This window comes from Colias eurytheme, chromosome 1, assembly GCF_061535395.1.
Source record: "Colias eurytheme isolate Ceu_HAF_F1 chromosome 1, ilColEury1 Martin Lab GWU primary, whole genome shotgun sequence".
Taxonomy (NCBI): domain Eukaryota; kingdom Metazoa; phylum Arthropoda; class Insecta; order Lepidoptera; family Pieridae; genus Colias; species Colias eurytheme.
Genome location: NC_142980.1, coordinates 10,753,773 through 10,769,316, shown reverse-complemented (window position 1 = coordinate 10,769,316; position 15,544 = coordinate 10,753,773). Strand labels below are relative to the sequence as shown.

General features: G+C 30.8%; 1 protein-coding gene across 1 annotated transcript; it reads right to left on the bottom strand.

Annotated features, from left to right (window-relative positions):
* Positions 1 to 5,655: 5,655 nt before the first annotated feature.
* Positions 5,656 to 14,129, bottom strand: Pgd (phosphogluconate dehydrogenase). Its single transcript, XM_090104352.1, has 12 exons — positions 13,947 to 14,129; positions 12,928 to 13,039; positions 12,479 to 12,593; positions 11,851 to 12,002; positions 10,805 to 10,897; positions 10,105 to 10,255; positions 9,529 to 9,639; positions 8,940 to 9,083; positions 7,985 to 8,139; positions 7,661 to 7,750; positions 6,942 to 7,142; positions 5,656 to 6,228 (listed from the first exon to the last, which is right to left on the bottom strand). The coding sequence occupies exons 1-12, from the start codon at positions 13,952 to 13,954 to the stop codon at positions 6,109 to 6,111; spliced, it is 1,452 nt and encodes a 483-aa protein (XP_089960478.1). The 5' UTR covers positions 13,955 to 14,129; the 3' UTR covers positions 5,656 to 6,108.
* Positions 14,130 to 15,544: the final 1,415 nt, after the last annotated feature.

The window sequence follows — 15,544 nt, the reverse complement described above, 5'->3', positions numbered from 1 at the left end:
ATAACACTTATAATTTTATAAGACTGGTACTTAGATTTACTTCGAAGAATATTAAAGTCTAAATTAAAAAATCACGCATTGATTGTCATTTCCTTGAATGGTTGCCTGAAAGAGATTTCTCTTTAGCAATCAGGCCGTCTTGTAAAAAATAAATAATTTCTTGTAAAAATTTAATGCTATATACAATATATTTCTATTTATTTATTTATAAATATATTCAGTCATCATGTTGATCTCATAACGTACTTACAAATTTCAGTCGGGATTTATAGCTTCATAAATCTTGAACGTACTTGAAATAAATTCACAGGTCGTTTCATGTTGATTTGTGAACTCTTATCATGAACATGCATAAATTTAATTGTAGAAGTAATAGGAAAATAAATTGTAATCGCTAATACACTCAAACTATTATCTATCCTTTCTTAAGTACCCAATGAGCTTGTTAAGACTTCTATCTTATTTAAAATTGCATATACCCTTGCAGATTTGAGACTGGTAAACTTGTAAATATTTTTTATTCGACTGATAAAAAATGTATAAACATGGTTATATTTATATAGGGAAGACTATACGAATAACACATCGACCAACGTTATTCATGTGAGAGAGTATGGTCACATCATCAGGGTATTTTTACCGAATTTAAAATTATTAACTTCGGGCCCATCTAAAATATAGCTACTTAGTCTGTTCAAAATTATAAGTTTTTTTGGAATTTTAAGATAAAATTACCGGTAAAAAGCTTTAAGGTGTATTAAAGTATGATTCAAATTAAACGTGACATTTGCGCACAATCAGTCAAGCACGTAAACCCATTACCGTAATTTTAATTTGCACAATTTCTAATTTGGCATAAAATGAAACGTCTGTTCCCTCATTTCACTGGAGCAATTATTAACGTATTATTCTCTATACTTTCAACATAATATACTGTACATTCCTCTTGCCGAAATTCAAGTCTCCGTATCCGTATTACGTACAGTATAACAAAATAAATATAATATAACGGAGCGTGTTAAGTGTTTCTTTCAAATGAAATGAAGATATTACATTATATTCATCGCATTTACTGCGGTAACTGTACACAAAACAGTTGTGGAACACATTTCGATTCATTTCATATAATATAAAATTATAAATTTGACAATTGATTAAGAACTACTTATGAGGCGTGTAAATATATTTGATTAGTTGAAGGCACCTACGCCGTAGCCTCCGTAGCAATAGCTACAACCTGGTAAAATAATCCTCCTTCCTTTAATATCATATCGGATAAACGTATATATACGAATGTATATATAAACATAAAATGATTAAGAATTTTGTACATATAACTTTAGTATAGTATTATAAAAAGTGGTACCAAGTACACGCTCTAGATATGATAAAGGTTTATTGTACCCAATGACATTATAAGTAAAAGGTGTAGATAGGTTATATACCAACACAATTGTCATTCGATTATTCAAAAACAGCACACTTATCGCACACACGATTAGAGGTCAAAGGTGGTCAAAGTAAGAAAATGGCATGATTGAACTATCGTGAGCGACATCGAGACAATTGAAGTAAAATGTGGCTAATTCGCTTTCCAGTACTAAGAACCTATCTGGCTATCTACACCTTTTTACTTATAATATCATTAATGTACCTTTAAAAAAATAGTGTCATAAAAATTATTACTAAGTCATATACAATTGGCTAAGGAAACATTACCTTTTGATTTAGGTGTGTGTCTCGTTTATTGATTTTCAAAATCTTATACATAAATTACGATAAGTAAGTAGATAAGAAATAGATTTAAGAAAAGTGAGCTTATTTCATGGACCTATGATTTTGTGCGGTATTAGGAGGGAGGTCTATTTTTGTACTAAAATTTATTGTACAATATGTAAATACTATATTTATATAACAACAGAATGCCATTTTCGTATATATTTGAAATTATTATTAAGTATGTATATTTTTTCCAAAGTATGTATAGTATAGCCTTAATTTTTACATTAGAGACCTACATCGTTTTTCATTATCTTATATGTATAAATACCTATATATATATACGTTCATAAATAAAAAAATATTGACTTAAGTTTCAGTTAAAAGACCGGTACACCAAATAAAAATAAGGATGAAAAAAGTTCTTCCTCACAAAATTGTCCAAAATTATAGGAACACGGTAAAAGAGCCCTTTATGCATGTCGAAACGCACAAAGAAAGTAGATTCTACTGGTTGATTGAACAAGTCCCAGTAGATTTAGTAGAAAATTTTGTGTTGAAATTATGTTGTAGATTTTTATTAGGTAATTTAATATAGATAGGAAACTTCTTCAAAAGAAGTGTAAATTTCCTTTAATTTAGTCTAATATAGGTAATCAGAACTTAAACTGATTTAATGAATGTCGTAGAAGTAAGAACAGTAAATGCTCAAAAAGCATCAGTAGTTGATAAATATAAGTGCTAATGTTGTAAGTTGTTAGTTACCTAGTCAGTAATTAAAAATATCTACTGAATTAGTATGTGGTCTGAAAAAAAAAACAAAATTAATTTGTCTTTTATCCTGCAGTTTTAATGCTGTATGATAAAAAGGCCGACAATGTCCTGTATTATAATAGTCATACTGAATGGAATATGACCATAGACGAGCGAACGAATTTAATGTATGAATGTGCTTTTTTGTTTTGGATCTTTACGGTCGTATAATTGCAAAAAAGAGTCCATGAGAATATCTAAACGAGACCTTGTAGCAGTTTACATACCTAATATTTAAAATCTAAACTTCCAAATTGGCTCTACATTTCACTCAACACATTATTAACATTTGAATTTGGTACTTAACCATTAAATACTTAAATTTACGTACCTATCTACACATATTCATCATATTATTATCGCGATACTTATAGGAATGCGAAATTTAGCTCAAAAAAATTATCAAAAGTAGGTACGCTATGCGTTACATTTTGGCCACCAAAAGGTTTTCATATGTCAATAAACTTTATAGTAAGTATATTGACATGACCTCATTCGAATTTTCATGTGTCTTTAATCTATTTTCTATAACTTGATAGGAATTAAGGATTAGATTAGGTATAATTGTACATACAATTGAAAGACATAATAGTGAAATTAAAATTTAAGCTTTAATTATTAACTTTGGTGAATGGCCTTGATGCAGTGAGAATGAAGAGTTATTTATTGATGTTGGAATATTTATAATATTGAGTAGTTTTTATTAACCCTAGATAATTTAATATCATAAACCTACTTCATTTCATTCTCAAAGAATATACCTAAATAAAATACTCTTCGTCCAGATTACCTACATACTTATATTTTAAAATCGATATCTTTCTAAATTTAAGGACATTATATTTTTATATAAAGCTTCCCTATAACGTTTAATAATACATATTTTATGTACAAAACAACATAGTCCGAGAAAATATATTTAATTAGACATCTAAGAATATTTTCTGAAAGATATTTCTCTAAAATTGTATCCATATTTAAAAAATATCAGTTCTTGCATTAGTCACAATTATTTGTCAGCATTCAAAAGATTATAGTACTTATTACGGTTTTCATTTGAAACGGAAATAATTCAATAGTTAAATATATTGTTGTATCCTGCAAGCAAAGTCCGCCCCTTAAAGTGAACATCGTGTCCAGACTCCGGAGTTAAATTTTGTCACTAAGTATAAATTACGTAATAATTGATTTTAAAAAAATATTATATAAGACTTATACCTAATTATTGTGTTACGTAAATTCCATATTATCAGCTACTTTTGTTTATATACATATCTAGAAATATTAAACATACCTACTACCTATCCCTGAACATTCATCCACCTTTGCTATTTGTTTTTTATTGTGTGATGAAATGAATTCTGAATGAGTGCGTTTCATTTAAATGTTACTAGTTAATAGGATGTAAAATATAGACATTATAATAATTGCTGTACAGATTATTTTAAGTAATAGTTTAACATAGTAGTATAATACATTTTATGGTAAGAAATCTGTGTTTATTAATAGTCAATAAGTGTGTGAGGATTACAAGGTTTAAAAATACTGTTATACCACAGACTAATTATAATATACTACGGTTATACGAAAAATTTAAAACAAGATCTTCGTAATGAGGTATCATACCATGGATGACCCGAGATCTATTAGTTCTATGACTAATAATAAGTACATAATTTATTCATGTCTACCTTAACACCCAGGTAGTCACTAGGCATCTATAGTACTATTATTAATCACGATTACTTCGTGCAAGTTTATGTTATTTAGTAGTATACAATGTTAAATTAATTTCGCAATGCCGAAGGAATTGATAGTTTAATTCGGTTTAAGAATATCTGGACAGTTCAGATTTAACTGTGTTTAATGTGCGCAGTATGCGTATAAATACGTTTATTTCCAATGATAATTTTTGCCCATAGTTAAGAAAATATTAATTGTAATTAATGGCAATATTTATTTGCAAATAATAACTACTTACTGGACTAATTGTTATTATTAATTAATTACGTAATATTACAAAGTGGATGTTGTTATATTGATAATGAAGTATATCCATGCTTTTGTCAATAATAATAATAATATGTTAATTTACACTCTCTGTCCATAGTTAAGAAGATATATAAATTGTAGTTAGTTATTTGCAATATTTATTTGCCAATAAGAACCTACTTACTGGAGTAATTAATTATCATTTTTAATTACATGTTTCAAATTGGATGTTGTTTTAACGGTAATTGATGTACTTACCTATCCATGCTTTTGTCAACTGTAATACAATTCTATCGATGTGATAAAAATAAAATGTTAATTAAAATAGAACTTTTACTTATCACTTTATTTTACAGCACTCGGAAGTGGGAGTAATGAGGAAAACTCGATTTTTTCTGTCCTTTGCGATTACTGGTTTTCCTGGTTTCGCCCATAAGCCTCTCTTCAAACACGGAGCCCATAATATTAAGACAAGCGTTGTTAGCAAAACTCCACAGACCATTATTTTGGCACAACATTGATTCACAGATCGATTCTAATACATAATAAGACAAGTATGTTATTAATTTAATGGTTCCAACCCATAATTTTGTAAAGCTCTTGAATAAACTATCTATGCCATTTGAAAATGCATGACAAGTGTCATGATAGCTTGCTATTATGAAGTTCCCTGTCGAAATGATGGAAAGAAGTTTATGTGGAATAATCAAGGGAATAAAGCGCATCACACACGGTGAAGATACTATAATATTTTATGTTAAGATTCTCTAATATAAAACGTTATAGTATCTTAAGGTATCCGGTATCAGCGTTCTGACCATCATTTTTCTTTTTGTCATTGCGTACTAAGACCCCTGTAGAACCGCCAACCTGTTACAAATGACCCAAAATGTTGTGGTTAAAATATTATAGTATCTTCGCCATGTGTGACGCGCTTAAAGTACCTACCTACGAATTCTAGTGCAAGTACACATGCAAGTATAAAGGATAACAGCCCAAATTCATACTTTAAATGAATAAAATATTATGAATTATATTTATTATACTTCTTTCATTATTATTGTATAATGATGGACTCATTCATAGAAAAACAAACATTCAATGGCTAGTTTGATAAATGAAACAAACATGTTCTAAAATAGCCCATTTATTTCAACAGCATTTAAAAACTATAAAATATAATTCATTTTGGACCCATAATTTCTAACGACGCATACAGAACATTCACCAATACAATAAAAATAATCTATAAAATACACAAATCTGTGTAACCATTGATGTACATTAGGATCGATAATCGAAAAAAATGCAATAAAATGGAACATTATTAATATAAAATATAATACCAAAAAATTAAATAAGATACATCGAAAATTCGCAGAGCGTTCGCACGTTCTTGTCTTAACCTAGGAACATTGCGCTTACACCTAAGGAATGTTCATAAAAGATCACAACACTAACAACTGTATGGTTATTACAAAAGATTCGTAATTTGATTCTTTAATACGTTTTTATGAAAGCATTTCTCGAATATTAGCCGAAGAGAGGTAAAATTTATGCGCAAGTCTTTCTTGTCCAGATAAATTAATTATTGTACGTGGAAGCGGAGACATTGCCGCCATGACCGGTCCAGTTGGTGTGGATGAAGTTCCCGGGTTTGTCCACTAGCTCGTAAGTATGGGCGCCGAAATAGTCCCTTTGAGCCTGAAAAATAAAAATAAGATAACCTCTTTGATTGATTGGTGATTGAAATATCTAGTCTTCTTATACATTACTGCAACATTTTCGTATCATTGACCGCTTTTACGAATTGTATTTTTTTTTAGTATATTTTCTTTTCTTTATTTATTTACAACAAGTACAAATGATTTAGAAAAGGCTCATTGTATAAATAACTAAGTTAGGAAATCCGCCATCTTAAAACTCTTTTATTGATATATTTCACTAACACTCGTATAACTCAGCTTGAACTTCTCTAAAAGTCAATAACAGGCGTTAAATTCCCAATACACGACTCCGATCCGATTAAAAAACTGTAATACTATCGGACATTTATAAATCTAAAATTCCATTTCCAAGTAAAGTAACTTAAAACAAGCTGGCAACACTACAGCCCGGTATCCAAAAAAATTGAAATAATTCAGACAAATATCAGAATAGAACGCAGGTGTTGGCACTTCACTGAGAGCAGCTTGAGCTACGGCCTCCCACAGCTATTACTAACCGAATCTTATTTATTATAAAGAGCAAATAAATAATTCTATACACATAGCCTGCAACAAGTTAGCTGGCAACACTACAGCCCGGTATCCAAAGAAATCGGCCCGGTATCGGAAGAATTCAGACCGATATCTCAAGAATGCAGCCCAGTATCTGAAGAATTCCCAGGATTTATAAACATCAAACAAATTATTTACCTGCAGCAAGTTAGCTGGCAGCACCGAAGCCCGGTACCCATCATAGAAGGCAAGCGCAGAAGAGAACGCAGGTGTTGGCACTCCGCTGAGAGCAGCCTGAGCGACCACTTCACGCAGCGCTTGCTGGCTGTTGCTGATGCGCTCGCTGAAGAACGGGTCCAGGAGTAGGTTGCTGAGCTGCGGATTCTTTGTGAACGCGTCCTGGTGGGGAAAACATGTTTATTGATTTGTCTCATAATTCGATAGCGCCGGCTGCACGCACGAAAAAACATGACTCATGCGGCGTTACCTCGCTCTGAGGCGTTCCATGTAAGGCTTGAAGTGCAAGCGAGAGCGCAGAACGAGCGACAAAGAAGCACAATCGGACGTTGTCACGTTCAACTATCGTCAGTAAACCGATTTTACAGACAACCATTTATTTAAATTAAGTTTATAGAAGTAAAAAAAATAAAGTAGAAAATAATAAGGAATAGACAAAAATTTGATTGTGTGGCTTAGTGTGGCAACGCTTGGTAATATAGTTTATTATCCTTTTTTAATTTCTTAGATATTTTTCAATTAGATACGTTTAAAGTAAATGCATTTCTTACGTAGTAAACGCTTAAAAAATACAGTAAAAATAGAATACAAAATAATTAGGATTGCATATTCACTCTAAAAACGAAAATAACGATAACACATCATATTGATTTTTGTTAAATATTACAAATGTTATTTACCTTGATGTTTCCAAGGAAGACACTCCTGATGATGCAGCCTCCGCGCCACATGAGAGCAATACTGCCGTAGTTCAGATTCCACTTGTTCGCCTGTAAAAATAAATATTATAAGTCTGCTTTATACTGAAACAAATATAAGAAATACTGACAATTTTTATGATATGTAGTTTGAAGAAACTTTTTGAATACTAAATATGATAATAATTATTTGCCTATTTGTCTACCCTAAACAATGAACAATGTTTTCTATTTTATGCACTATCCAAAAAACACACTGGCGTCATTTAGGTTTTAAATAGAATAAGATTAATTTTATTTAGATACCTTAGCAGCCTCTCTAAGAAGCATGAATCCTTGTGCATAAGAGATCATCTTGCTAGCGTAGAGGGCCTTACGAAGATTTTCGAGGAACTTTTTCTTGTCTCCAGAGAACTTGGTCGCTGGACCGGGCAATACTTTGCTGGCTTCGACACGCTCATCTGCAGATAGTAAAAACATATTAGTTATGACTACAACCTATATTCATTACTAGCTGCTCCGCGCGGTTTCACCCCGTGGCTCCACCCCTGTTGGTCGTAGCGTGATGATATATAGCCTATAACCTTCCTCGATAAATGGGCTATCTAACACCAAAAGAATTTTTCAAATCGGCCCAGTAGTTCCCGAGATTAGCGCGTTCAAACAAACAAACAAACAAACTCTTCAGCTTTAGAATATTATTATAGATTCACTAAATATAATAGTTGTGTTCACTTTAAATATGTATAAAAACACCTAATATCTATGAAAATCTTAAATAATAACAATTTTTAATGTTACTGGTGCATGAATGAGCGAAAAGGAAAGGAAAAGTTCATAAAAACAATCAAACACATAAAAAAACAGTTTTTGTAACATTCACAAGCTGGATTAACATAATTATGTTACATACATTTATAATTTTCTTTCTTCAAAAGTGTAGAGTCCTCATCATCCTTAAGCATGTTAAAGTTCAGAGAATGTACAGTTGTTCTTAAACATACATATATATATAAAACTAGATTTCCGCCCGCGGCTTCGCCCGCGTTTTCAAAGGAAAACCCGCATAGTTCCCGTTCCCGTGGGATTTCCGGGATAAAACCTATCCTATGTGCTAATCCAAGTTACCCTCTATATGTGTGCTAAATTTCATTGTAATCGGTTCAGTAGTTTTTACGTGAAAGAGTAACAAACATCCATACATCCATACATCCATACTTACAAACTTTCGCCTTTATAATAGTATTAAGATTATAATTACCCTTAAGAGCAGAGAGACAGCGAGCGAACACTGCTTCACCAATTAGAGTGACAGGCACTCCATACTCCAAAGCACTGATTCCCGTCCACTTGCCCGTTCCCTTCTGACCGGCTGCATCCCGAATCTTCGGTAATAGGTATTTGCCTGTAAAACAATCAACTATATAAAAAAAGTCGGGTTTTCGTTCCTGACGCTATAACTCCAGAACGTCTGAACCGATTTCCACGCTTTTGCATTCGTTGGAAAGGTCTCGGGCTCCGTGAGGTTTATAGCAAAGAAAAGGTGTCTCTGGTGGCGAAACGGAGTTCACCCGGTTTGCTAGTTATTAATAAATATAACTTATCTTCGTAATACACTAAATGCTATGTGAGGTATTCAAGATAGATAAGATGGAATATAACAACACTTGATCATCATAAGTTTAATAAAAACTAAATAGAAAAATACATGAACTCAGAATAATCAACCTGAATGTTAAACTTTAAAATTTTCATAGTATCTCTGAAATAATACTATAAAATAAAATTCACTGAGAAATTATGAAATCACTTTAATTTCTGATGTTTCATAATGCAAGTATTACACTTACCATCTGAGTCCTTAAACTTCAATATGTCTCTTGTGATTTCAATAAGGAAAGAGTCCAGTTCACCTTTGTTCCATTCTTCGAACACTTGAGCCATTTCATCTTGTTCAATGCCTGATAACATATACAGTTTCAACGTTTAGTATAATACCTAATATGCTTTATAAAATAAATACTTTTTTAAACTCTAAAATTTTGTTTTTATTGTAATAAAGATAGTCTAATCAATTTATGTATATATGTATATCTTAATATATATAAATCTCGTGGCACAATGTTTGTCCTCAATGGACTCCTAAACCACTTAACCGATTATAATAAAATTCGCACACCATGTGCAGTTCGATCCAACTTGAGAGATAGGATAGTTTAAACATGTAGGTACCACGGGAGAAACCGGGGCGGACCGCTAGTAATCTTATAATTCTGAACTAATCAATTGGTTTTCCCTCGCAAGCAATAATTATATAATGTTAGTCTTGTATACTAAGTAAATAAATATTCTATTCCATTAATGACACTTAACAAAATATGTACAATTAACTATTATATAATATGTATATATATTCAATTACTTACCCAAAATGTCCTTCATTAAGTTATAAGCTTCACAAATGAGTTGCATGTCACCATACTCAATACCGTTGTGGACCATTTTGACAAAGTGTCCTGCACCTGACTCGCCAACCCAGTCACAGCAGGGCTCGTTGTTCGCTTTTGCACTGATTGCCTGTAAATAAATACGTGTATTTAAATCATGAGGTATCTAATCTTAATATATATATAAATCTCGTGTCACAATGTTTGTCCTCAATGGACTCCTAAACCACTTAAACGATTATAATAAAATTCGCACACCATGAGCAGTTCGATCCAACTTGAGAGATAGGTACCACGGGCGAAGCCAGGGCGGACCACTAATAATTTTAAAGTTTGTAATGTAATTTAAAAAAATCGTGTGTGCCGAGGACAGGTGTCAAAAGTGATACTTCTTTGGCAAAACTCAAAGATACCAAAATCGTCAGCGTCAACGTGACGTTACGTTACGCTATGGCCATGACGCGACCTTAAAATTTTACTCACAACGCGCCTAAAGTAGAATATTCTTTGATACGAGCATAATGTTTTAATTTAAAGTTTATAGATCAAGTTTTAACTAAATTAATAGGATTTTAGACTTATGGAAAGAGGATTTCTATAATATAGTCAGATCTATAACTGTGATAAACCCTATGATAATTCTGTGAAATAATGTCTGTTACACATTACTATATCATACCTGGAAAATGGGTTTAACATGGGGCCACGCAGCCGGATGGCCACCGGGCATTAGAGATGGACCATAACGAGCGCCATCTTCGCCACCGCTGACCTTAAAAGAAAATAGTTTATAAACTAAAGGTTTCTTAAATAAATGAATTAAAGCTACGCAAAAATAGATTCACATTTTGTAAGGATGGATTGCATAATATTGTGAATTAAAATGTTGCGATTTTTTTTATTATACATAATATCACTATTTTGTCATCATCAACTATAAAACATTTAAAATATTATTCACATTCTAAGTATGTTTTGCGCCAAGTCGCGTTCTAGCATACATTCCTTACCAATCAGGGTTGCCTGGAAGAGATTGCTTTTAAGCAATAAGGCCGCCTTTTAGTACGTAATATGTGCCGTGTGTTTTCATTGTATCTTAATTGTAATTATAGTATAGCTTATTTATGTTTGGTATATTATGTACAATAAAGAATAAATAAATAATTAAAAAAATATGTAATTATTCTCATTAAAAATTTTCAATAATATATACAAATTCAATCTAAGGAAATTCACAAAGTGGTATCAGTAAAACACAATGACCTTTGTACATTCAAGGACTGCGAAGGTTATTGGCAAAGCATATTGATGTAAGTAGTTAAATGAATAATTATCACAAACGAACTAATACATCATCCTGTATTCATGATCATAATGGTATAGATATTTGCAACAATAAGATATCATTGATGAGGCATCATCCAAGATTTAATAAAAGAGAATTAATAAAATAACAAATCTAGTTTTTCCACAAACGAAGTCCAGTTTTTCCACAAAAGAATATCCTCATATTTTAATGAATTATGATAATGAAACAATTTAATTTGTACAAATACCTATGTATTTACTACAGTGATCCAATATGAATTTGCAGGTACAGTATTATTCTGGAAAGTTTTATCAATGACTTGATTCTATATTCATATTTTTTCATTAATTGAACAAAAAAAAAACATAATATAAGACTGAATCATAGATCATACCACAGACTTATCATAGACTTACACCCATCCCAATATAGTAGATACCAGTTGATTGCAACTGTTCACACCACCTCTGTGTATCGGTGTACTGTGAGTTTCCACCGTCAATAATGATGTCACCTTTTTCCAACAAGGGCACTAGCTTCTTCACAAATTCATCAACAGCAAAACCAGCTGTAATTACAACATAAATCTAATAAATGTTCATAGAGTAATTTCTTTAATACATCCATACTAATATTATAAATGCGAAAGTAACTCTGTCTGTCTGTCTGTTACTCAGTCACGCCTAAATTACTGAACCAATTTGCATGAAATTTGGTATGGAGATATTTTGATACCCGAGATAGGACATAGGCTACCTTTTATTGCGAAATATGTACCACGGGCGAAGCCGGGGCGGAACTCTAGTAATATATAAATTAAAAGCAGTTATTACTTATACAATAAGCTGGTATTGAAGGTTTCTAAGTCACTCACAATTTTTGCGGTCAAGGTTTAGTAAACAGGCGTCCAAATTACCTTTCAAGTGACCTCTAGTACAAATTATTTTTGTTTATAATTATATTATCTTGAGCATGCTGCATGTGTTCCTAATATTAAGTTAAATAGATATTTAATTTAGTAGAATGGTAGAAAATAATGATTACCTTTGACCAATAACATAACCTTCCTAGGCTTTTTGAGTTTGGCCACCATGTCTTCTAATGACTTGGCTCCGATGATTTTTGTTCCTTTTGCTTCATTTGCAAGAAATTGGTCAACCTATGGAATTGAACAAATTTTATAGATGGATGGAATAAAGGACTTAATTTCTATTATTTAATTAATGTAAGAAGTAATTTATGTTCTTGGAAACAGGTAAAAATTGGTCATAAACAATTTGCATAATAATTATTGTTTGTTAAATAAAAGAGGAAGGGAAAATCATTAACAAAATTTTCCTTAAATTATGCTACAATGTGTAACAATATAGGCAATTGAGAATTTATGAGTTCTACAACATTCTTTAATTAAGTAGAAGATCTTGCGAACATGTCATGTACAAACAATTTTTACATTACAAAAACATGAATTATGTTTTTTTGATGGCACTTACTTTTTCAACAGTTCTATTGAATGCACAAACAACAAAACCCTTGGAGTCCATGTTTAGAATGAGGTTTTGGCCCATCACAGCCAATCCTATGAGGGCGATATCTGCTTTTGGTCTAAAATATAATAAAAAATTTCAATTATTCAGTTTTTAAGAAATTCTGGGTTCATTATTATTTATTATACATTTCTCACGTTATAAAACAGTATTGAATGTATATTAAAGTATTAGTTAAATTGACTTAGAATGTATTTTACATAAATTATCCTTATAACCTTTTAACTTACACATGTGCAAAGAAATTATGCTTAACTCAGTGTATTCAAAATATAATGCAATATTATGCCTAATGGTACACTTTCTCAAAAAGTTAAGGTCAATTTTATTATTTTTAGTCAATATATATAAATTTTCATATTTTAAAGACACAACTTAATTAACTTAATGCATCTAATATCATTCACCTTCAAATAACCTTCTCATGATAGTAAGAAATTATATGGAAATTTTGACTATTCTGTACAATGTTATATAAAGCCCTGTTTTAGCTTTCACAATGTTAGTATTAAATCTTCATACTATGAGTTTTAAAAAATACATTTATCATACAAAAAGGTAATGTTAAGTTTACAGAATACTATAACATATTCTTATATTAATTGACTTGCTAACTTATTTAACAAAACTGAGCCTGGTTAAGCTTTATGATTACTCTTTATCATTTTTGGACATCAATCAAGCAACACTTAAATTGAGATAATTTATAACTCATTATGACTACATCAATTTTAATTACAATTTGATTCCTATAAACAATTATATCTATATAGATATATTTAGATTTGTTTTAATATCTGCCTAACTCATTACTAGAAGAAAATTAATGTTTTGAAACATATCTAAATAGTTTTATAATAGCTTCCAGTAAATTTCATAATCCAAAGTCATGCTAGGTCAGCGTTCTTTGTAAAGTTTTTTAAATCATTCTGAAACAAACTTTTTATAGAAAATGCAATACTTACTCGGCCATTGTAAAATAAATTATTGAGAAGTAAGTTAGATGAATAAACTATAACTATTCATAAATTTAATTTTGTCACGGCTGCACTACACGAGCAACACACGAGCAATATAACACGTTTGTTCAATAACGAAGCCTGAAAGCCGATCATACGATCCAATTGCTCATACCGGTACTTGAATAATGTTGATGATGATGACGACATCCGTGACCTGACACTTACAGCGTGACATTGACTTTGACGTTAGACTTCACTTTTTACTTTTTATTAATTGTTGCCATACTTATAAAAAATATCTCAAGCCACGCAGACCACCAAGCAGACCAAACACGAGTTGGCCATATCTTAAAAAACCTTGAAGAACGGATTAAAAAGGTGACCTTTTTTTTCTTTTTCATATTTATCTATGTAGGAATCAATATTAATTATTTAAAAGCTTGAAAATGTAAGTAATAAGTATGTATTTATGTTTCAATACCACCCCCTCGCATGAAAGAGTTTTTCCTTTGTTCCTATGGCAAAATTAATCGGTATAAAAAATAGCCTTACATACTCCATAAAACAACAGTTATATATAAGTGAAAATCCCGTCAAAATCGGTGCAGTCTTTATTGAGATTAGGGTGAACAAACAGACAGACAGACAAAAATTGTAAAAATTACTATTTTGGTTTATGAACAGTGTATACATCTCTATAAATTTAGTATTTAAATAGGTTATTTCAATATTAAAAAAGACACTCCAATATTATTATTTGTACCTACACTTATATAAGGTGTATTTTTAAAGTAAAAACATTTTTATAACAAAACATTTATTAAAAATATTTCATTTACAATGTATTATTATAATAGGTAGTGAAAGCAGGAATATGTGTGAATAAATAAGATTTTACAAACTAGGCAATCCCAAAATTAATGATTACTTACTTACATTAATTGTATAAAAATTAATGTCTTCTAGAAAAATTCATTACAAAGGATTTATCTACTTAAAATAAGACCGTACCTTAGAACGTTATATAAATAAGAACAACCCACTAAGTTAAAACAAAGCATTAAATAAACTATTACAACAATGTAACAAAACTACAAAAAGGCTTAATTAAAAATGCATACAACACTAAAAACTGGCCCTGCAAGCAACACTACAAAATAATTGACAATTTTATCAGGGGAATATTAAAATGGATTTATAATTTCAAATTGTTGAGATCGCGTTGGTCACAATTATCATTAACACATTCATCATAAATAAAACTAAAGTATTGCAAGTGAGTTTTATGGTTAAGATGAGTTATAGTACTATAATGTACCAAACACATTATCTAAAAGTAATTAATGGATACCACTTGTACCTTAACAATTTTAAACAAGTCATATATTGGGAAGAAGGACGGATTTAGGAAAGGAAGTGGGGGTAACTTATTGGATATACTATCAACTTATTGTTTCAATTACATTCTTCGCAGAACATTTATACAAATCTTGGAACCAAAATACAACATTTACATTAAATTATTGTAAACATTCAAAAACTGAAATAATTCAAGCACAGAACAGTAAAAACATATAGAAGTGCTGTAATGTCTAATTAGT